General features: G+C 45.7%; 2 protein-coding genes across 8 annotated transcripts in view; one reads left to right on the top strand and one right to left on the bottom strand.

Moving 5' to 3' along the window:
• EDC3 (enhancer of mRNA decapping 3) overlaps positions 1-1,264 on the top strand; it is a 60,027-nt gene extending 58,763 nt beyond the window's left edge. For all 4 annotated transcript variants that reach the window (XM_038418086.2, XM_043494286.1, XM_038418087.2 and 1 more), the window contains one exon: positions 800-1,264. In XM_038418086.2, the coding sequence (XP_038274014.1) occupies positions 800-1,134 (335 nt within the window). In that variant the 3' untranslated portion in view covers positions 1,135-1,264. The remainder of the gene's footprint in view (positions 1-799) is intronic.
• A 4,377-nt stretch (positions 1,265-5,641) lies between these two features.
• The window catches only part of CLK3 (CDC like kinase 3), a 33,502-nt gene continuing 14,966 nt past the window's right edge, over positions 5,642-24,177 (bottom strand). For 3 of the 4 annotated variants that reach the window (XM_043494287.1, XM_038418084.2, XM_038418085.2), the window contains 11 exons: positions 17,302-17,515; positions 14,992-15,085; positions 14,661-14,727; positions 11,992-12,108; positions 11,253-11,419; positions 10,556-10,650; positions 10,033-10,162; positions 9,289-9,371; positions 8,918-8,997; positions 7,945-8,035; positions 5,642-6,064 (listed from right to left, as the gene is read on the bottom strand). In XM_043494287.1, the coding sequence (XP_043350222.1) occupies positions 5,879-6,064; positions 7,945-8,035; positions 8,918-8,997; positions 9,289-9,371; positions 10,033-10,162; positions 10,556-10,650; positions 11,253-11,419; positions 11,992-12,108; positions 14,661-14,727; positions 14,992-15,085; positions 17,302-17,515 (1,324 nt within the window). In that variant the 3' untranslated portion in view covers positions 5,642-5,878. Of the gene's footprint in view, positions 6,065-7,944; positions 8,036-8,917; positions 8,998-9,288; positions 9,372-10,032; positions 10,163-10,555; positions 10,651-11,252; positions 11,420-11,991; positions 12,109-14,660; positions 14,728-14,991; positions 15,086-17,301; positions 17,516-24,177 lie in introns of those variants that run through there. The other variant, XM_043494288.1, reaches the window with a different exon arrangement.

Raw genomic sequence — 24,177 nt, 5'->3', positions numbered from 1 at the left:
TCACCCGCCCCGCCACACACACAGTTTTTTAATGGATCTCTTTGGCTATCATTAGTGACAATGGCATACCACTGATACCTGCAGAGCTGTGGTGGCTCAGCTGAGCAAATCATATTTTTGGGGTAGGGTTTACAAAAGCGTTGATGGTTTTATAAGATTTCCTGGCAGTAGTTTCAATTAGAATCCAGGGGACTTTCTCCACCAAATTAAAGCATATTTAAAGCTTGACAAATGTTAGATATAAAACTCATTGTGTAGGGCCCTAGTGGGTAGGAGGAGAGGAATAGTGGCACACCAGTCTCCAGGCCAGACTTTACACAACAAGACACTCCACATTAGAACCTGGTGTTACACTGCAGGTACTACCACATAATCAGACGTTCAGTGATAGAGCTGTTCTGGAAGGTGGTCTCTTCAAAGGGCCAGATGGTTCATTGAAGTGATGTCTCTCCGGAGGCCTGGGTTCAAAACTGATCAGTCTCAACCATGTCCATCCCAAAAGTGCCACACTTCAGCATGATGAGCAGAAATTGCCAACCTGCAACTCAAGCCTTTGATTCCATTGGCAGATGGCTGTGGGAGAGTCTATATCTAACTGGTAAAGTCTGTTATTTTGCTGCTTCTGAGTGCTAAAATGAGCTACCTCTAGGCCTCTTGCTCTGTAGGGAGATTGGAAGAATTCTCCTGGAGATGCAGGGTGGGAGGTGGGAGTACGGTTCTTTGTAGGCAGCTGCAGTTTCTGTGGAGGGGAGGTTCTCTCTTATGCTGATGCACATTAAAACATGCATGTTTCTTTCAGATCTCCCAGATACCCCTGTTGACCTGGTGATAAACTGCCTAGATTGTCATGAAAATGCTTTCCTGAGAGATCAGCCTTGGTACAAAGCAGCTGTGGACTGGGCCAACCAGAACCGAGCCCCTGTCCTCAGCATAGACCCTCCTATGAGTGAAATGGAGCAGGGCATTGATGCCAAGTGGTCACTGGCTTTGGGCCTGCCCCTGCCACTGGGTGAGAGGGCAGGGCGAGTATATCTGTGTGACATTGGCATTCCGCAGAAAGTCTTTCAGGAAGTGGGAATAAACTACCACTCACCCTTTGGCTGCAAATTCGTCATTCCATTGCATTCAACATAGAGCAGACCCTGCAGTGTGAGATGGGGCAGAGTCCTGCCTAGCAAGCTGTATAAAGGATTCTGACAAGTAAACTCTTGACGCCTTAAGGATGTGAAGTGCTGGAGTTTTCTTCCAGAAGAAATATGCGTATAAAAACAAAAAAAATTAAGGGAGCAAATGTTACTGCAAGATGCTTTCTCTCTCTCATGCCCTTGGATGAATGAATGTGGAAGAAGCTGGTATCTAACATTGGGAAAGGCAGCACCTGCTGCCCAGCACCTAGTCACCAGCCAGAGAATGGTTAAAGTGGGTGAGAGGGTTTGTTTACAGATGCAAGTGACTGTCAGACAGCTTGAAGGTTTACAAGATAATGCTCTGGTTTTTTTAGTACTTGGGGGAGGGGGGGAATTTATGCCCAGCAGGGGGCCCCTTTCAGGAGCAGTACCCCTCAATGATAATGTAGAAGTGTCTTTGTTGCAGTTTTACTGTTCTGATTTTGTTATTTTCTTTTATGTTCATGAGAGCAATTATAGTTAAGTCTCTTCCTGGAGCTGCCAGGCCCTTGTGGATGGGGCTCCCTATTTAGAAAGCGGGTGTAAAGTTTTTGTTCCTTGACTGCTTGCTGAGTTAATGCTGCCCTGCCACCAGACAGCTTTGGGAAAGGCATTTTCCTAAGGTGGGTTTTATTTCTCCAGTGAACTGAGTAACCTCGGTGATTCGGAGAAGATGCGAGGGGAACAGGCAGATGTTACCCTCTTTTCTTCAATACCTTGTGCTCAGCACAGGTAGTGTTTGGATATATTATTGTAGAGCCTCAGTGCCCACTTTGCAAGTAGTGCTACTAGTGCCACTCGCAGCACACCCTGCACCTGAATGCCACACTTCACAAGACGTATAATGTTCCATTCCTTTTGGGAGCAACAGCCACGTCTGGGGGAGGATTCTCCCTCCTAAAAAGCATATGTGCTTTGTTCTAATGCACTGTTTCACATGGATCTCAAAGGAGTCAGTGGAAATCATAGGGCACTTGCCTCTCCTGGTTATGCAAACTGTAAAGGAGTCAAATGCTGTTTTGTCTTAGTATGCAAAGACAGCTGCGTGTGCGCTGTGCTTTAGGGGGGTGTTATGGAAGGCTTATGTTAACTCTTTCATGGAGGAATCTTCCTCCAGGCCTGCTTATCAGCTCAGTGTAGAACTACTAACTGTATGGCCTCCTGGGCACAGATTATGTTGGTAGTGTTACAGCGAATGCTATTGTGCTTGGCAAGCTGATTTGTTAGGCTGCCTTCAGAAGCATTGGTAGTATTGCTCCTGCATGCACTAGTGCACTGAAATCTGGTCCCCTATACCCCACACATCACCACTGGTAGTGATCACTGTTGTATCATGCAGCTTTCAGAAAGCTTTGAGCTTTCCAGTGACATCACCCTTGAGGGGAAGGTCAGAAAATTCTGACCTGAAGTACTGTAGGTAGTCTCACCCTGTTTACTTTGCTAGCTGGTTTTGGGCTGCAGATTTTTTTTTCCTATATGCTGTGAGGAAAGCATTTGTCTTCATGGCACTGCCTTGAGTAAGAAGTGATTTGATGAATCTTTGGGTGGCTCTGTAAATCTATCATGCTGGACCTTTTATTGTCTCTAAAAGTGCCAAACCATCACTGGCTAGTGATGAGAAATATTAAACTTGGACCGAAACAGTGCTCTGCCTGAGAGTTTCTGACTTTCCAAATTTCCTGTAGAGACAGAGCCAGAGACGAGAGAGGTGAGGAATCCTTGAGTCCTGTCCTAGCAAAACAGAGCTAAGTTCCTCTGCTACTGTTTGAAATTTAAGTACAGCCAATGCTCCCAGCAAAGTTCTGCCCTCAGCATGGGACTCTACTGGCCTGGTAGGTCTGTGCTGGCACTGACTGACTTCAAAGCTTCTGTTGGTGCCTTTCCCAGGGGAGCTAGATCTTCTTTTGCTAAAAAGTGTAGAGCAGCTGTTCTGTGTGAAACAATTGCAGCTACTGCTTGGGTATTCAGTAAGTGAACTCATGAAGAAACTGCATGCAGAGCACCCTATTCAATTAGCTGGGTTATGTGGGGATACAAGTCAAGCACTTGAATAGTGACAGGATTTTTTTTTTTTTTTTAACATATATCATCGAGGAGCTGTTGGGAACAAAGGCTGAATGCACCCAGCAAGGTAAAAGAGTGGCTGGGAAGAGACTTCCAGTATCAAAAGGAAATAAGATTACTGGAGCAGTGCTCCAAGTTACTGAAGTATGAGAAAATATACCCCAACCTAATCTGCAGAGCACTAGTAAATGTACCCTGGGGGAGGTGGCAAGCTTTCATTTCATACCACATGGTTTGGGCAGGGGCATTGAAGAATAGCCCTGCTCTTATTCCATGGTACATTTGGTATCTAGGCAGCTCTCTGCTGCATAAGGTCTTGTTAAAGGACTTTCCATGCCAAACAGCACAGAACTCATCTACCTCATGAGGATAAAGGGCCTGTGGTTCAGCACATTTCTCAATGCTGAGGGTTAGACTACTAAACTGTGTCCACTGGTTTATGCTTAATGACCTTAGAGTTAACACAGATTCTCAATGACTAAACTCTTCACTAACATAATTGGGTGTAACAGGTAGTTGTGTGTGTTTCTCTGCAAGGCTCAGAGCACCTATGCCTTAGGTAAAACACTAGTTTCAGCTTTAAGCAATAGCATTTAATAAGGGATGGCACTTGACTAGCAAGCAGTGCTAGTTAGTGACAGCATGGTGAGGGGTTATCCTTGTAAAATAAACACAACCCAAGGTTTTTCTCTGCCTTTCTCCTGTAGATCAAAGAGCTGCTGCAGCCAGCTTTAGTTTAAGGTACTGAGGAGGTAGCAACTGCCTAAACAAGGTGAAAAACTGATTAATCCTTGTACCTGTAGCTAACTGCCTTGTTTTCACTTTTCTTTATAAAAGCAGAGCTGACTAGCACCTGTAAGAAAACAGCCTGCTGTTTGTCTCCTCTCCTATATTGCTTCTTAAACTTGTCCAGCTTGAAAGTTGGTTATTCAACTCTGTCCTTTGTGAGCAGGGTGTAAGTTTTCAAGGGGGTAAGAAGCACTTATTTTCTTTAAAGTGTGCATCTGTGGTTGAGGTCCTACCAGCCATATTAGAAGGGGTAGCAAGAATTGCTCAAAGGTTATTTTTTAAATAAAGAATTAAAGTAGTCATTGTTATTGCTGCCACAGCACTTGATGCCTCTGGGCAAATGACAGGATTAAATAAGGGTTTGGGCATTGACAGATTCTAGATTGACACAACTAAGCAGCTTTGGGACAAGTTCTGTGTTACACTGTGCTAAACTTAAATACATTCTCCCTTCTAAGTAGCACAAGGGTAAGGGTGCTTGCTTTTCTTCTGACAAGCAGAGTTGTATTCTTGCCAGAAGAATGAAGTCACTGGCCTTGTCCTAGACCAGATGCATCTTGTTGCACATCCATGTGATCAAGACTTTAGAATTCTTGGCCCTTTTATTGTCACACAGCTACTGCAGACCCAGATGCTTTATGCTAGATGCAATAGACAACAGCAGGAAGGGATACAGCCTCCCCCTGCCCCATTTGTCAGAGCTCTTTGTTAAGATGCAGGCTTTAAGGGATGTTAACTTTTAGTGTTTGTCAAGATGTGAACATTTCCACTCATTTGTCAGGACTCAGGAGCTGACTTCCCAGGACCCAGGAAAAGCAGCTGCCTGTAAATAAGCACTGGAATGGACTTCAGAAAGCAGAAATGCAACTTTCACTGCTCAGTAGTAACCAGCAGTAGATTTAAGTTCTGCATCATTCCCTCACAGCTTGTCATAAGAAAACATGCAACCATGGAAAAAGCCCTGGCTTCAGGCACCCAGTTCAAAGACAACTGCACCCTAACTCTGTGTAATCAAGTCAATGCTTCAGTCATATCATCATTACAAACACTATTGTTCCATAATTCATGCAGCAGCTGGGGTAATACCAGCCTTGAAATAAAGTGCAACTATTCACATGTGTTCAGTGACTTATGTATATGAGAAAGGTTTGCCCCACCTGTAAGAAAGAACCATTCTACACAATTAAGCCAAACCCAACATGCATTCTACTAGTTACTTCTGAGTAAAACAAGTAAGGTGCTTCAGGACTCTAGCCAAGCACAATAGAAGCAGTTACAAGTGTTTTGAAAAGGGATTTATATTTCCCTGGCAGTTATTGAAGGGGACTAGCAAACCACCAAGAAGTAGCCCAAATCCTCCCCTCCAATACCACAGCCAGACATGAGATTAACAATGCAGTATCTCTTTCCTACAACCTGCTACACACTAGCTAATGGAGAAGACAAAGCAAGGTTAGTCCAATCCATGCTTGGAAATGAAGGACTACCTAGAGCCAGCAAAGCAGTAATGTCTCACATTCATAAAGATGCCGTTTTGTGGAGAAATATAAAGCCACTTTTTATTTAACAGAAAAAATCTGGCAGGGTGGGGTCAAAAAAATAGCTGGACACATTCATACAAGTAAATTATCAAACAATAAGAAACACTTTATTTTAACTTTACAACATATAAATATGAGACATCTGTGCTTTCCTTGTAGCTTTCTCCTCCCCGCCTCCCATGCCCAGGGTCCATACAACATTGCACCAGTACCTCTGAACTCTCTGCTACAGGAGGGCTGCGTGGAGCCTCTACAGCAGAGGTCAAACTGATCCAGGAATATGTTCAAATCCAGCAGGCATCACCACCCACCCATCTGTCATCTGCTCAGGTCACGATTTGAGACTCGGCTACACAGCATCCTTTCCTCTGGAGACAGGCCGCTAAAGAATGGATGCAGCAGAGCATCAGAGAATGTGATCCTCTTGGAAGGATCAAACTCTAACATCCTTCTCATCAAGTCAAACAGCTGCACATGGTCTGGTGAATCATACAGCATGTAGCTCTGAAATAGAATAGTACAGATTCAGCTGTGGAAAAATGCAGGCAAACATCTGGCAAAACTAGACACGACCCTCACACTATATATCTTGAGAGTTGGCAACACTGCTACAGATATGGCAGGGTGCTACACCATCATACCTTTATTCCCGAGAAAGCCAAGGGAAGTTGCAAGAGATTTTGGGCATTTGAAGAAAGTTTCAAAGGTTGTCCTTTACTTCCTCCACAAGCAGAGGAAACTAGGGATAGTAGAACCCTGTGGCAGTGGCGAGTGTCTCCTCTATTGGCTTCAGCAGCAGCTCAAAGAGAATGTTGAGGGAAGCGTCACTGCTCCTCTATCAACAGTTCCACATTTTTTACAGGGGGAAGGGAACAGACGCATGTGATTGTCTGCCAAACTGCAGGCCCTCAGTGCAACATCTGTTGAGGTGAGAGCCACCTCGGGCCTGATATGGCCCATCTTGAAGCCCCTTCCATCTCTCCCACATTCCTGCTGCATTCTTGTCTGTTAAATTAATTTTTATCCAGTAAAGCACCAGGCAAATCTCTGATGGTCTCCACTGGGTGAGAAGTCATAGGATGCCCACTCCCGCCTACATACTACTTCCCCCTTGTCGGGAGAAATCCTTGGAGTGGAGGCTCTATGTAAGAGTACATATGATGGCTCCCATCACCACAGTATCTGAGCATCTCAATCTGTACTGTATTTATCATCACACCTCTTGGGAGGTAGGGCAGAGCTATCACCCTCACTGGGCCGAGGAGGAACTGGGGCGCACTGAGGCTAAGTGACTTCTCCACGTCACATAGGAAGTCAATAGCTGAGCAGGGAATGGAATCCAGCTCTCCCGAGTCCCTGTCTATGGAACCAATCTTCTCTGTCCCGTGATGGAAGGTTGGGGTCCAGCTTGTGCCCACAACAGAAAGCCAAGGCTGCGATGCCCAGATGCAGTCCTGCACAGATCCCCTCAGCCTTCCCTGCCTGGAACAGTTTGGAAGATTAGATTCCCTGTAAGCTGAGGGTTCTCTCCAAGTCCTTTCAGTGAGCAGCATGAGAGGGTTCCCTGTCCTGCCTCAGAAAGGATAAAACTAACCAGACGAGGCAGACATGTCCTCAGCTTCCTTTAAGAATAAAGGCAAAGTAAAAGTAACCAGCACATCTTTCTATGGTGATTTTCACCATCATGGTCCCTATTTCACAGCTGGGGAATTGGAGACACCCAAAGAGACTTGCCCCAGGCCACAGCAATCCAGTCACAGATCCAGTACAGAACCCAGGGCCCGAGTTTCGGAAGCAAAGAGCATCCACAGCTCACACTGAAGTCAGCTGAAGCTGGAGTGCTCAGCACTGTTAGAGATCAGGCTTCCACTCCTCATCTCATTTATGGGACTGCTACCACCATGAAATTCTTGGGGCTTGCCCATCTATAGAACACAGCGTATGGAGCAGTCCTGAACTGGCTGGAGGAAAAGCTACATGGCCTAACAATTCCATCCCGATTTTCTGATTCTTACTACACCACACTGACACAAACTGAAGTCTTTACTAACTGCGACTGCAGCAGATTTAGGAACAGGATCTGGAGTGATTGTAAAGCATTGGTTAATAGGCTCTATAAAAGCTAATGCAGCTTAAAACAATTCTGTTGGGACAGACCAGTCACTCTAGTCTCGGCAAGGTTTTGTTTTTGTGCCAACATGCTCCCTGCATATATGGAATGAAGCTATCTCCCATGTCATTTAGATACTGACAGCAGCACCCCCATTTCCATCCAGTGTCATCTCACTCCAAGAACGTGCCAGGTGACACTGGAAGCTAGGAATCTCAGCATCCACTGCAGAGCTACTTAAGCTTTCTATATAAATCAGGGCAGCGTCTCATACCCGCAGTGGTTTGCAGTTCTCTTGGACGTATCTTCCATCTGATGTGTTCTCATCCCATACCAGTCCCCCCTTGTGGAAGTACTTCTGTTTCCTGTACAATAAAAGGAACTATTCAAGAGTCCTATCTGCAAGAGAAATCTGGGGGCAGACATGTATGGGGTACGCGTAGCCTCACTGCAAGGCAAGACATTGGTACTGAGACTCAACTACATTACATAAAAGCCAGCCAGTGCTATCCGAGGATGCTGTACCTCTTTTCCAAAGCACTTCAGAAAACTATATGCTGGGTATTCTACCAGCCCAACCAGCAATCAAGGTGGTCTTTAAAAGCTGAGCCTGGTTAAAGCCAAGCTAGATGATTTCTAGCAGCCAATACTTGGGGTTTTAATATAAATCTTGTATATAGCACTTTTCATCCATGGAATTTCAAAGCACTTTACAAAAGATAGTGAAGTATCATTCCCATTTCACAGATGGGTAAAACAGGCACAGAGAGGAGAAGTGACTTGCCCAAGGTCAAATATTAGGGTCAACGGCAGAGCAGGGAACAGAACCCAGGTCACCTGACTCCCACTGTAGTGCCTTAGCCACTGAACCATGCTGTCAGAAAACAACAGAAGTTTCAGATTTTGATGCTGTTTAAAATGAAAGTTCACTGTCAGGAACGGTGGCCCTGTCTCAGCAAAAGTATGGAAGAAATCCTAGGCAAGGCCCTCTTAGTGGTATAAAACAACAGGGTTCCACTATCTGTAGGCTGCTCGGCCATTTTTCCCAGCACCTGTACTCAACATTACTTTTATTTCAAGTTCAAATCTTTCTTGACCCTATGACCTCCACCCAGAACTACAACTCTAGTGTTAGGATTCTGATGCGTGGCCTCTCTGCATCAGAAATGGTATCCCGCCTACTCCACCATCATCAGAACAATGCAACAGCCAAGTCAGCTGCTCAGAGTTCAGAAGCTGGTTCTTACCGGGTTTTGTGGATCATCTGAGATGGGATTGGCCCAAGGATTTTTTCCATCATTACAAGGTGCTCACGATTCTCATGAGTCTGCAGAGGAAGAGTAACTAGGTTATTTTCTTAGCCTTGAAACAGTTACACAATGAAGACAGGAAGGTCTAAACCCACCCTTCCAAGGATGGACTAGTAGGATAGTCTCCTCATGATACCCAGAAAAACGTAGGCCCAAATCTACAAAGGTATTTGGGCTCCTAACTTCCACTGAGTTCAATGGAAATTAGGAGCATAAATTCCATTGTCGATTTGGGCTTCACAGTTTAAAAGGGAAGGCTAAAGCTTGAACAGTTCAGTCAAGGGCATAAAGGCCTTACAAAAGCATACCTGAAAGAGTGTGAAGCCACGGTAATACTCAAATAGAATGCAGCCAATACTCCAGACATCACAGGGCTGTGCCCAGCCCAGCTCTGCAATGAAGAGGGGAAAAAAAAAAAAAAAAAAATGACTGAGCTTCCAGTGACAAATGTGGAGCTTGAACAAATTCCTTGGTTGGTGGCCTCTAGTTTTCTTTAAAATTGAAGAGACCTAAAACTCAACTACCCACCCAGTGGATTTCTGTGGTGAGATGACTGCTTGGTCCTCTGGGAGTCAGAGTCCCGGAACAGAGAGATGCCCCCTTTTCAGTCTGTGCGCTGAAGTGGTTATTCTCTGATTAACTCAACTGCGATATCTCACACAAGCATCTCAGATCTCTGCCATCCCACATCTCTGGGCCAAGCACTTGCCCAAAGTTCTGGGCATATATTTACGGACAATATTTTGCATATGAGGAAGTGTCGTCTTTGTTCCAGGCTTTGGACGTGATGCAGACCAGGTGTGCTGCCTCAGCAGTCCTAATGCCCCATCTGCAGCAGCACCACCCAAACCTTTGCTCCCAAGAGACCCATCACAGCAGCAGGTTTAACTTTTTGTCTAAATAGGCCAGTGTAGATTGTCCCCTTTCTCCACTCCAGACTCAGAGATTTTCCAGTCTGTTCTCTCTTGGGAAGCCCAATTCTTACCCTAATGCATCCTGTGGCCCTCACCCCAGAAATCTATCAGTAAAGACAGAAACGTAACTCCACTCACCCAGAATCACCTCTGGCGGGCGGTAATGCCGAGTAGCAACAATAGTAGTGTGATGCTCATGGTCAAAAGTGGCACTTCCAAAGTCAGCCACACGGATGTTTGTGTTCCTAATAGATTTCTCCTCACAGCTCTGCAACACAAGAAATAGCTATAAGGAACCTGGAGAGGGGGTTTCAGAATAGAGAAGGGGTTCCAACAGGATCCCTCTATCCCAGTAAGAGTTCCTTGCCCATGTCATTAGCAGTAAAAATGGCCACAAAATACAGAAACATTGCACTTGTATAGCACGTTCCATCACAGATCTCAAAGCTCTTTAACCCAGGTAGCCAAGTACTCTTCGTTTTATAGATTGGAAAGGTCAGGAATAGAATGCAGGCCTCCTGACTTTGTCTCCCATGTCCAAGCCACTGGAGATGATAGCCCTCATGCTCAACCAGAGAACAGGAAAAAGGAAAATCTTTTTCTTGCGAAAAAGGCAAGGCGTTCAATCATTTCACCCCTCTTTCTCAGAGGCACAACCTACCTTGGTCTCATTGTACAAGGTGTCAAAATCAGAATTCACAAACAGGATGTTTTCAGGTTTGAGGTCAGTGTGAGTCAGCTGGTTGTCATGTAAAACTGCGGAGAGGGGTGGGGAGAGAAGAAAGAAAAGTTTAAGAATCATGTACTGGACCTTCCGTACAGCTATGTCTGTTACATAGGCCCCCTGCGAACATATGCTCCCTTGCCCCAAGGGACGGTACTTTGAACCAGAGTGCAATGTGCTGCACAATAGCCCATGTCAACTATATATCAAACAGCTTCATTAAGCTACATAGAATTATCTTATTTGAAGCCAGGTTCCTCACTATATGTCATCACATTTTAACTGTTAAATATACATTTCAGTCATCCCATCGCGTCCGCCACATACAGGCAGTAAGTTTCGTCTGTGTGAAGCTTACAAGGTTTAGTTTCCCCCCTCTTTCAGGAGGGAACTGAGGTGAATCTAGAAGCCATGTCCTCAGTCCACCTCCCTTCACTGTTCTCCAAAAACATCGGAATCGCTCACCTGATTTTAAACTCTTCAGACTGTAAAAAGTGAGACTAGCCAAAATGTTCAGACACTATTAACATGCATGTAAAAACAAACTGACATTTCTCAAAGAAAACACTAGCTGGCGAGTAGAACTCACCTCATTGTTGCAGACAACCGTGGCAAAGGAATCTGGGTAACTTACATCTCAAGGCATGGCAGAGCTGGTATGCCATGTGCCGGATCTGGGGGAGGGGATATGGCTGAAAGTTATTCTCCTTCAGGAATTCAAAAGTGTTCTTGCCCAGAAGCTCAAAGGCGATGCACATGTGGCCATGGAAATTGAACCAGTCGGACATCAGGACACACAAACTGGACAGAATGGATAAGAATGTTATTGGCCACACAACAATCTTCCAAGGAAGTAGTATTCCCATCCCTCCCTCTCCCCAAGTGACTAGCACACACTCAGTTTTCAGACACAGCACAGCCATGCTTCTCCCTAAACAACCTGGGATTCACCTGCTCAAGCATCCAGAGATGCCAAGGAAATAGATATCCTAGTGTAAGCAGCAAAATTCTTACACTGAAGGTGGTGAGAAGGGGGGAAATGTTTCACTATAAAGAACTGTGTTTAGTTAATAGGGAAGGATAAATTAACCCAATTCCCAGATATTTAAATGGTCAATAATTACATATTCAGGGACCTAGGAATAAGTCACACTTCATACTAAAAAAAGCCCTTCTATATTCCCAATCCCAGAGGGTGGACGAGGGAGAAGACAAAACCATTTTCTAGGTAGACGGAAAAGACAGGTATTACATTCTCATGCTCTTATCTCAGGCTCTCCCCCACATTACCTTGCACCAACCACCCTCCTCTCCGAGTAGATACACTGACAGCACTAAGCAGCAGCAACTTCTATGCAAGATATCAAACTTACTATTTGTTGTCCTTGTCTCTCTCTCTAATTTTCTTTAGGACATTAATTTCCAGTCTGGCTGCTTCTCGGTACTTTCCCACATTTCTAATAATTTTCAGCGCCACCTGGGATTTACCTCTGCAGAGGGGAAGATGACACAGGAATGGGTCAGAGGTGGAGTGGCCCACACCAGTTCAACAAATAATTGTCCCTAGACAAAAACTCCTCCCAGTTTCTGAGATTCTTACCCAATTCCTTTTTGGACAGAGAATGAGAAAATGTCTGTACGATAAATCCTGGGGTGAGGTAGGAGACACTGGCCATTTTTCATCCCCTCCCCAAATTGGTTCTCAGGGCCATGCAGTGGGAGCAAACCACAGCTGCCCATCACTGTATTAGTAAGCTATGCCCTGCTATTGAGTGCAGCATGAAACTGGGAAATGCAGCTTGGGAAAAGCGAGGATCAAGGAGAATCTATCACCCCCGCTTCATCTGCATATTCTTCCACCAGAAGCAACTAAAACCACTTTGTAGGAATGGTCCCCGTCACCATCCCAAGGCTTGCTGGGGGCTAATGCACTTATCCAAGTGACACCTTACTCCGCAAGTACTATAGGACTGGGGAGCCCCTCATATATTCACAGGATGGGAGAGGTGGAAATAATCCCCATATGTACTGCTGGCCACATCCCTTTGCTTTCCTCATCCTCCTCACTGGCCTCTGAGGGATCATCTCCAGTGCACTTCCAAAGGATTTAAGGAGTGGGATTTCCCTACTACATATTTTACAGTGCATGAGAGGGGGATTCCATCCCCGCAGAGCTCAGGAAGGGGAAGAATGCTTTCCTCCCAAAGTCCTGTGCTCTCTTCAGCCCCATTTATGACTAAGCTCTTTGAGGCAAGGACTGTAGTTCAGAGAAGTTTCTAAGTAAACACAGGGCAGTCACATTAATAGCAGAAACAGTGACAGAAAGAGGATGAGATCACTTTGGCAAACCTGGGATGGGCATATAATTGAGTGGAAAACAAGGCCAGCAAAGTAACAGCTTGTGGGGAATTTGATGATCTTCCCATTCTTGTCTATTAGCAAAAGATGATGTTGAGTGGAATCCAAGCTGAGGCAAACTAATACTGAATAACTGCTTCTAACAGAACTGCAGAACGCCACAGAATACAATGGCCTCATGTTGTAACCAGATCACTCAAGCATATATCTTTTCTCCCCTCCCACTTAGCTAGGGTGTTTTTTTTTTTTGAAGCGATAGGAAGAGCACCGGGTAGTGATCAATGGCTCCATGTCTATTTGGCAGCTGATATCAAGTGGAGTGCCCCAAGGGTCGGTCCTGCAGCCGGTTTTGTTCAATATCTTCATTAATGATCTGGAGAATGGCGAGGACTGCACCCTCAGCAAGTTTGCAGACGACACTAAACTGGGATGAGTGGTAGATATGCTGGAGGGTAGGGATAGGATACAAGGGACCTAAACAAATTAGAGGATTGGGCCAAAAGAAATCTGATGAGGTTCAACAAGGACAAGTGCAGAGTCCTGCACTTAGGACAAAAGAATCCCATGCACCGTTACAGGCTAGGGACCGAATGGCTAGGCAGCAGTTCTGCAGAAAAAGGACCTAGGGGTTACAGTGGACGAAAAGCTGGAACTGAGTCAACAGTGTGCCCTTGTTGCCAAGGCGGCCAATGGCATTTTGGGCTGTATAAGTAGGGGCACTGCCACCAGATCGAGGGATGTGATCGTTCCCCTCTATTCAACATTGGTGAAGCCTCATCTGGAGTACTGTATCCAGTTTTGGGCCCCACACAACAAGAAGGATGTGAAAAAATTGGAAAGCGTCCAGCAGAGGGCAACAAAAATTATTAGGTTTCAGAGTAGCAGCCCGTGTTAGTCTGTATTCGCAAAAAGAAAAGGAGTACTTGTGGCACCTTAGAGACCAACAAATTTATTTGAGCATAAGCTTTCGTGAGCTACAGCTCACTTCATCGGATGCATCCGATGAAGTGAGCTGTAGCTCACGAAAGCTTATGCTCAAATAAATTTGTTGGTCTCTAAGGTGCCAAAAATTATTAGGCAACTTAACACAACTTAGAGGAGAGATTGAGGGAACTGGGATCGCTTAGTCTGTGGAAGAGAAGAATGAGGGGGGATTTGATAGCCGCTTTCAACTACCTGAAAGGGGGTTCCAAAGAGAATGGATCTAGACTATTCTCAGTGGTAGCAGATGACAGAACGAGGAGTAATAGTCTCAAGGTGCAGTGGGGGAGGTTTAGGTTGGGTATAAGGAAAAGCTTTCACTAGGAGGGTGGTGAAGCACTGGAATGCGTTATCTAGGGAGGTGGTGGAATCTCTCCCCTTTGAAGTTTTTAAGATCAGGCTTGACAAAGCCCTGGCTGGGATGATTTAGTTGGGGATTGGTCCTGCTCTGAGCAGGGAGTTGGACTAGATGACCTCCTGAGGTCCCTTCCAACCCTGATATTCTATGATTCTACCTAGACTAAACAGGCCCACAGGCTCAGCACCAGATGCTGAGTGTGGAAGAACTGGGGAATGTATATCAGCATCTAAGAGAAAAGCGACGACCATCTGAAGAGGACAGGACAAATCCACCCCACCTCATCAATGTCTGAACTGACTGATACATGATAGGTAAGTCACTTGGAGACCAAGGATAACATACCTGGCATGGTCCACACACTCCACAACTTTGCCAAAAGTGCCTTCACCTAGGCTGCCGACAATCTCATCTAGGAGAGAAAACAAGAGCTGATGTGAGCTTCGAGAACCTGAAGGGCATGAGGTCCTGCAATTTCACAGCATTCACATCTCAAAAAGGTATCTCCCTGCTACACTCTTTAAAACAGAAGTGTCTATTGTCTGCTTCAGGCAATTACTGGTCAGCCCATTTATAAGCAATAAACACTAGAGACCCCTCCAGTACAATAAGAGAGATCTTGTCTAACATGGGGATAGAAAGTAGAGAGGTAAAGTTTTACGAAAGGTGGCTGTACATCGCTCTTGGAGCCAATCGCCGATTCTGCACACCAGGTGACCTTCCTTGTCATCTTCCACGCTCCTGCTGCGTTTACTGCTCTGTTGGCTTCTCTGCACACACCGCCCCCCGAAACGCCATCCGACCAATCGCACACAGCGGGCAGTTCCGATTGGCAGATTGAGTTGTCATTCAAAGGTGGAGACGACGATGCGTCGGTGGTTGGATTTTCCAGATCCCCGCATTTCATAAGGCACACAGCATATATAACGATAGGGATATTGCAAGGGACACGTCAAGACACAAACTAACTTCAAAACAGAAAAGTAAAAACAGCTACAGGTATGTAAAGAACTGTCTCATTAGCTACAGTGTCTGATGAAGCTGCCTCTTAGCGGGAAGTGCCACCCTCTTCTCTGGCAGGGAGCAGCAGCTGGGATGCTCCAGTCACTGGGTTCGTACAAGCATTCCCCCCATGTTTTGCCACAGAGGAGCAGATTCCTCTATGTGAATAGAGGATGCTGCCAGTAGCGCAAGAAGAGCGAGTGCTTTGCCAGTCACGTCACTTTCTCCAGTGGCAAGTGTGCCGATGGGTAGAGTACACAAGTCAGGTTGGTCAGGCTGTCCAGTAGAAGCCAGATTAGCAGTTCCCCCTTTGTGGAGTTTGTCCCGCTTTCCTTTGTATGTTTATTAATAAACATCTCCAGCTATCCCAGGGACTTGTCCCTCCCTTGACCAGATACTACTCAGCCCTTCCCATCCTGATGGAACCAACAACAGAATTGATCCTATATCTGCAAGCCTGATTGGACCCATATAGGACCAGTGTCATCGTCCTTCCCCTGCACAGATTTAAAGCTTGAAAGAATTCTAGGAGCAGGAGAGTTAAGTCCCTCGAGAGCCTTATAGCTCATGGTCTGCTATAGGTAAAAACTCACAATCAAACCCACTGCTACTAGCTTCTACTGGAAAACCAGCCAAACATTCCTGGAGGTTCCTTCCCGCCATCAGAAACACCCCCAAAGCCAACAACTCTTCTGTCCAGTGACTGAACTTTTCTATTTAGTCCCTCAAACAAAAACAAAACAAAGTGTAAAATTAGTTACATTCTATCTAGTGAGAGATTCCATAACAGGGCTCTACACTTCCATGTCTGAACTTCCTAATATGTGCTCCGCCATATTCCTTTCCCCAACAAGTCAAGAAGAATGAACTACAGACAAAGTTTAAGAGATCGTCTGAATGGAGAAAAAGTTTCAGAGAGTACTTGAGATAGCTGCTGTGTGACTTCACAACACAGAGTAGAGATCACAACAACCGAAACCTGCACAGTACCACCATACACGCACAGTTGTTATTGGAGCATTTCAATCGTTTAACCTTGGCATTAAAACTCAAATACATTCGGCTGGAAAAAAGAAGGAAAGCGATGGGCCATTAAGAGTTCCAAACCATGCAAATATCCACAGGGGTTAGGAATCAAATCACTTTGTTTAAACTATATAAAAGCAACAAACTTGAGAACTGTGAATAGTAACGGGTCCTTATTAGGGTATGACAGAGGCGGTAAAGTTAAGACATTTGGATGGAGTACCTCACAACACTTCCAAGTCACTCCATTGTCCTGGGATAACCCACCTCCCCTTTGCCACAAGTTGATTATTAATCATCACTAACTAGGAGAGGGAGGTTGTAGTTCATTCCAGTCAGAGAGAGAACAATGACATTCTCAAACAAAACTTCAGTCCACGGAAACTAGTGACAACAGGGCACCTCTCCCGAGTATTGTGGAGAAGTGGTTGATAACCAGAGTGCTAACCGTGCTGAAGAATGGATTTGCACAGCTGACTCGTCCTAAGGGGTACAAGATTCTGCCACAATAAACGCGTCTACACTGGAGTATCTTATGCTGTCACAATGTAGCAATAACAATGCAGGCAGAAGTTTCAATATGCAGCAGAAGTGGAATCTTCAAGCGAATAAAAGAGGAGGAGGAGGAGGACACACAACCATAGTGGATGCTGCAACAGTGCAGGCCTGCATCCAGGAGTTCCCCTTGTAATTGTGCAGACAAGAATTCCATCTGGTTTCACTGCACTCCCCCTGCCCACCCCATGCCTTGGGAAGCTAGGCTTTATTTCCAGGTGCTAGGAATGGCCGGTCAAAATTAACAACTATTAATGCTTCCAGTTTAAAGACACAGTGAAGTGGAACATAATCAAGAACAAAACAGAAGAGGGATTAGAGGTACTCACCCAGTGTATTCAGAGCTACAGAAGGTAAAAAGTTAAAACCTGAACAATCCTGAACTCATCTGGATGCTACTCACCGATGAGGCACTGCTACAAGACCTGGTCTTGCGTTTCCGGCAGCGGTGCTGGTGCTTCCTTGTTCGGTGGTGCTCTCTGTCCCGTGATCTCCGGCAGTGGTGTGAGCGGGTAGAGTAATAATCCTCTCCAAAAGAAGGGCTTCGGTCTTCAAATCTGTAGTTATCGCTCTCACGTCTGTCCCTATACCTCCTTTGGTAAGGCATCCTCTCGTGGCTGCGTTACAAATAAGAACCCACTCAAACCTGGGAAAGCAGAGCACACTGCACAAACAACGGAGCACTGCTGCATGCAAAGGCAGCCTGACTACACATGCTCTTGTGCCCTCTGCAGGGTAGTGAGGAACAATGATAGCGGATCTAGTTCTGAACTGAATCCTGATCTGGGAGTTTGCACCATATCACAGGACTTTTGGCCAAGTAGTTCAAATGGAAGGGATGTCAAAGCATGTGGTATTCTCTCCTTTATGGGAAAAGAGGCTTAACATGCAAATTTAGATCTGTGAAGGACTAGATTCTATGTGCCTCATCACCACAGTATGTGAGTACTTTCCTCACAACCCCTCACTTCCCCTATGCAGCACGGAAGCTTTTTTGTTGTCTTTTTTTAAACAGATGGGAAATTAAGGTCCAGAGAGACTAAGTGATTTGCCCAGGTGAACAGAGAATCCCAGGGTAGCACAATGGGAACTTAAGCCCACCATTGCCTTAACCACCACACCATCCTTCCTCTCATTGACAGCCCTAAAGATTAGAGTCCTTCATTTAATTACAAAGCAGGTGCTGCATGTTCAACACAAGCATCCTCCGTGTTACTGCACATCTTGACCAGAAACCAAACACCTAAGTTATACCTAAAGAAGAGCTATGTGTGGCTCAAAAGCTTGCCTCTCTTACCAACAGAAGTTGGTCCAACAAGAGAGATTACCTCACCTACCTTGTCTCTAGTGTGGGACTGACCAGCTATAACACTGCATAAAGTTATACCATGTTTAGAGTAAATTTTAGGCCAATTTAGCAACATAAGCAGATTTTTATACTAAGTGCCAAAGGATGCTAGACCTTCCAACTTTATCAGCTACAAACTTCTATTCATTTATAAATTATTTATAAATCGAAGCCTCAACCTCAATACCAAGTGCTTCCATTTTTAAATAGCACAGCAATATAAATGATGTTACTACTTTAAAAATAAAAAGGGGGGGGTTCCACAAATCTGGTCAAGCTTCTCCTGTTAGTGTGACTGCTATGATCCAAACAGTGAATCCCACTGTGACCTGGGGCCAGAAAGGATTAAGGAACTTGCAGGCTAATTGACCCAGACTCAACCTTTAGAAACATTGATAGATAATGTTTGTGTTTTTGTGTGTTTACTAGGGCTGTCGATTAATCGCAGTTAACTCGCACGATTAACAAAATAATTAACTGATTAAAAAAATCAATCACAATCGCACTGTTAAACAATAGAATACTAACTGAAATTAAATATTTTTGGATGTTTATCTACATTTTCAGATATATTGATTTCTATTACAACACAGAATACAAAGTGTACCGTGCTCACTTTATATTTTTTATTATAAATATTTACACTGTAAAAATGATAAAGGAAACAGTATTTTTTAATTTACCTCATACAAGTACTGTAGTGTAATCTCTTTATTGTGAAAGTATAACTTACAAATGTAGATTTTTTTTTTTTGTTACATAACTGCACTCAAAAAAAACAATACAATGTAAAACTTTACAGCCCACAAGTCCCACTCAGTCCTACTTCTTGGTCAGCCAATTGCTAAGACAAACAAGTTTGTTTACATTTACGGGAGATACTGCTGCCTGCTTCTTATTTACAATGTCACCTGAAAGTGAGAACAGGCGTTCGCATGGCACTTTTGTAGCCAGGGTTGCAAGGTATTTACATGCCAGATATGCTAAACATTCATATGCCCAGTCATGCTTCGGCCATCATTCCAGAGGACATGCTTCCATGCTGATGATGCTCATTAAAAAAAATAATGCATTAATTAAATTTGTGACTGAACTCCTTGGGGGAGAATTGTGTGTCTCCTGCTCCATTTTACCCGCATTCTGCCATATATTTCATGTTACAGCAGCCTCGGATGATGACCCAGCACATGTTTGTTTTAAGAACACTTTCCCAGGAGATTTGACAAAACACAAACAAGGTACCAGTGTGAGATTTCCACGGATAGATACAGCAGTCAACCCAAGGTTTAAGAATCTGAAGTGCCCTCCAAAATCTGAGACGGATGAAGTTTGGAGCATGCTTTCAGATGTCTTAAAAGAGCAACACTCTGATGCGGAAAATTCAGCACCTGAACCACTGAAAAGGAAAATCAACCTTCTGCTGGTGGCATCTGACTCATGTTGAAAATGAACATGTCGGTTCGCTCTGCATTGGATCACTATCGAGCAGAACCCGTTATCAGCATATACACGTGTTCTGGAATGATGGTTGAAGCATGAAGGGACATATGAATCTTTAATGCATCTGGCACGTAAACATCTTGCGATGCCAGCTACAACAGTGGCATGCAAATGTGTTCTCACTTTCAGGTGACATTGTAAACAAGAAGCGGGCAGCATTATCTCCTGCAAATTGTAACCAAACTTGTTTGTCTGAGCAACTGGCTGAACTAGGACTGAGTGGACTTGTAGGTTCTAAAGTTTTACATTGCATTCAAAATAAAACAGTTATTTTTCGTACATAATTCTACATTTGTAAGTTCAACTTTCATGATAAAGAGACTGCACTATGTACTTGCTTTAGATGAATTAAAATATACTATTTCTTTTGTTTTTTACAGTGCAAATATTTAAAATAAAAATATAAAGTGAGCAGTACACTTAGTATTCTGTGTTGTAATTTAAATCAATGTTTGAACATGTAGAAAACATCAAAAATATTTAAATAAATGGTATTCTATTACTGTTTAACAGCACAATTAATTGTGATTAATTTTTTTAATTGCTTGACAGCCCTAGTGTTTACCTATATACTGTTAGAAAAGAACTATTGATTACATTCTATCGCTGGATTCTCTTAATTCAAAGATTAAAAACGGTTACCTACCTTTTGTAACTGATGTATTACTCATGTCCATTCCAAGTAGGTGTGTGAGCGCCACATGCACAATCGTTGGAAGGTTTTTCCCCTAGCGGTACCCATCGGGTGGGCTGTGGAGCCCTCTGAGTGGTACCCTTATGGCAGTGTATATAGGTCCCTGCCGACCCGCTGCCTCTTCAGTTCCTTCTTGCCAGATTCTCCTGGGTGGGTCTTGGAATGGACATGAAGAACAACAGTGACAAAAGGTAGGTAATGGTTTTTTCTTCGAGTGATTGCTCATGTCAATTCCAAGTAGGTGACTCCCAAGCAGTACCCCAGAAGAGGGGTCGGAGTTCACCGAGTTGCAGACTGAAACACTGCTCTACCAAACGCGGCATCATCTCTAGCCTGCTGAGTGATGGCATAGTGCAACAAGGGTGTGAACTGATGACCACATCGCCACCTTGCAGATGTCCTGAACAGGGACCTGAGCTAGAAACGCTGCAGAGGAAGCTTGAGCTCTTGTGGAGTGCGTCATCAACGGTGGAGCCAGAATCTTTGTCAAGTGATAGCACGTCCTGATACAGGTGATCCAAGAAGAGATTCTTTGGGATGAGACAGGAAGACCTTTCATCCTCTCGGTAACGGCCATGAATAGCTGCATCAACCTTCTAAACAGCTTTGTCCACTCAACGTAAAAAAACTAGCATGCATCTAACATCCAGGAAATGGAGTGTGAGTTCCCTGTTAGCATGTGGCAGAAAGATGTCCTGTTTCACATGAAATTACGAGACTACCTTTGGGAGGAAAGCCAGATGTGGTCGTAACTGCACCGTGTCCTTATAAAACATGGTATAAGGGGGCTCAGATTTCAGAGCTTTGAGCTCAGACACTCTTCTGGCCGATGCTATAGCCATTAGGAATACTACTTTCCATGAAAAGGTACAGGAGAGAGCAAATTGCCAGGGGCTCGAAGGGAAGGCCCATCAGCCTAGAGAGCACCAAATTGAGAGCTCTTGGGGGAGGATCAGTTGTCGTACTTGAAAGTACAGTCTGCCTAGACCAGAGGTGGGCAAACTACGGGGTCTGGGAGGCTCATCCTCGGCCCCTCCCCTGCACAGCGCAATGCTCTGGGCAGTGGGTCTGCAGAGCCCGGCCTGCCAGTCACTGGTGTTCCAGGCAGCGCAGTAAGGGGGCAGGGAGTGGGGGGGGGCTGGATAGAAGGCAGGGGAGTTCAGGGGGTGGTCAGGGGCGTGGATAGGGGTCAGGGCGGTCAGAGGGCTGGGAACAGGGGGATTGAATGCAGGAAGGGGTCCTGTGGGGGCAGTTAGGAAGGGGGGGGTTGGATGAGGCAGTGGGCGGGGGCAGTCAGGGGACCGAGGGGCGGAGGTTCCAGGGGCAGTCAGGGGACCAAGAGCATGAGCGGTGGATGGGCCAGGGGTCCCTGGGGGGCCATAAGGGAACATGGGGGGTTGGATGCAGCAGGAGTCCCAGGGGGCAGTCAAGGAGCGAGAAGCGGGGGGTGGGGTTTGAAAGGGGGCAGAAGCAGGGTCATGCCTGGCTGTTTGGGGAGGGACAGCCTCCCCTACCCAGCCCTCCATACAATTTCAGAAACCCGATGTGGCCCTTAGGCCAAAAAGTTTGCCTGCCCCTGGTCTAGACCTTTGAGAAAGTGGCCTATGCTAGGGTTAGGAAACACTGAGTAGCCCACTGACCCGGGGTGGAGAGCCAAAATGGCAGCCAGGTGAACCTTTATTGACGATACTGTCAACCCCTGCAGTTTTCACTGGCGTAAATAGCCCAGGGTGAAGGGAATCGACGTCTGCAATGGAGGAGTGCCCTTCTGAAGCAACCAAATTGTAAACCTCTTCCACTTACCTAGCTAAGTGGCACAAGTGGAAGGCTTTCTGCTGCCGAGGAGAACCTCCCTAACTGAGTCTGAGCATGCAAGCTCCAACGGATTTAGCCATAGAGTTTCCATGCCGTGAGGTGGAGAGATTCCAGCTTGGGTTGCTGGAGGCGGCTGTGGTCCTGGGTGATCAAGTCCAGGACCAGGGGCAGAGTTAGAGATGTGTCCACAAAGAGGTCCAACAGCATGGTGAACCAGTGTTGACGTGGCCACGCTGGAGCTATCAAGATTAACGCTGCTTTGTCCCGTCAGACCTTGAGAAGGACGTTGTGGATGAGAGGGAATGGTAGGAACGCATACAGCAGGCACCCTTTCCGGAAAAGGAGGAAGGCGTCTGCAAGCAAGCCCTGGCAGTGATTCAGGAAGAAGCAGAACTGCTGACCGTTCCTGTTGTGTCGTGTCACAAACAGGTCTACCTGGGGAGAGCTCCAACTTTGGAAAATACTGACTGGGACAGCCAGGCAAAGAGACCACTCGTGGCCATGAAAGGACCTGCTGAGGCGATTGGCCAGTTCGTTCTGCAAACCTGGAAGGTACGAGGCCTCCAATTGTATTGAACGGGCGATGCAAAATTCCCACAGCTTGAGGGCTTTCTGACACAGGGGAGAGGAGCAAGCACCACGCAGTTTGTTTATATAAAACACGACTGTGGTGTTGTCTGTCAATACTGATACACACCTGCCCTCAAGATGGGTTTGAATTGTCTGGCAAGCAATGAGCATTGCTAGCAGCTCCTTGATGTTGATGTGCAGCAAAAGTTCTGCCTAGGACCATAGACCTTCAATCCTGAGGTCATCTAAGTGCGCTCCCCATCCCATTGCCAATGCATCTGTGACTAGTGACCGTGTCATTTGAGGTTTGGAAAAGGGTATTCCCGCACATACTGTTTGTGGGTTGAGCCACCACCGGAGGGACTTGAGAACCTGAAAGGTAAGAGTGACCAGTTTGTGCAGGTTGTCTCAGTTTGGCCTGTAGACCAGGGCCAGCCAAGCCTGCAGGGGATGAAGCCACAGTCTGGCCTGCTGTACCACTTACGTGCAAGCAGCCATTGGTCCAAGTCATTTTAGGCAATTCCGCACCGTTGTGGTGGGGAATCTGCTGAGATAATTATGATGGCAATCATGGCGAGGAAACAAACTTCCAGAAGAAAAGCCCTGGCCTGGGTGGAGTTTAGGGCTACAATAAACTCTATCCTCTGAGTGGGGGCTATAGTTGACTTTGCCACATTCAGAATGAGGCCAAGCTTGAGGAATGTCATACTCACCAGGCTCACATGGTTCTCCACTTAGGCCCAAGATTGTCCCTAGATTAGCCAGTCGTCTAGGTAGGGAAATACCTGCACCCACTGTTTCCACAGGAAGGCTGCCACAACTGCCATGCACTTGGTGAACACCCAAGGAGCTGCTGAGAGATCGAAGGGGAAGACTGTGAACTGATGATGGATGTTGTTTACCATGAATCAAAATCTTCTGTGGGAAGGAATTATGAAGACTTGAAGCACGCATCCTTCAAGTCGAGGGCAGCATACCAGTCCCCCAGATCGAGAGAGGGGATGATTGAAGTTCCGCAAGGTCTCCCTGGCTTCCACTTCTTCATGAATCTGTTGAGGTTTCGCAGGTCTAAAATAGGCATGAGCCCACCCTCGGCCTTGGGAATTAGGAAATATCATGAGTAGACCACCTTGCCCCTGAACTCCAGAGGGACTTCCTCTACCACCCCGAGAAGTAGGAGCGTTTGCACCTCCTGCACTAGAAGTTGCTCATGTAAAGGGTCCCTAAAGAGGGACAGGAAGGTGGGAGGGAAAAGAATATCCCAGTTGTACCGTGCTCAGGTTATTTGGGCCCAAACACATTAGAAATGGGACAGACCATTCACAAAAGGTGGGGAAGGATCGGGGATGTGG

Source organism: Dermochelys coriacea, chromosome 10, assembly GCF_009764565.3.
Source record: "Dermochelys coriacea isolate rDerCor1 chromosome 10, rDerCor1.pri.v4, whole genome shotgun sequence".
NCBI classification, from domain to species: domain Eukaryota; kingdom Metazoa; phylum Chordata; order Testudines; family Dermochelyidae; genus Dermochelys; species Dermochelys coriacea.
The sequence above is the reverse complement of the archived record's forward strand: the minus strand, read 5'-3'. Positions and strand labels throughout refer to the sequence as shown.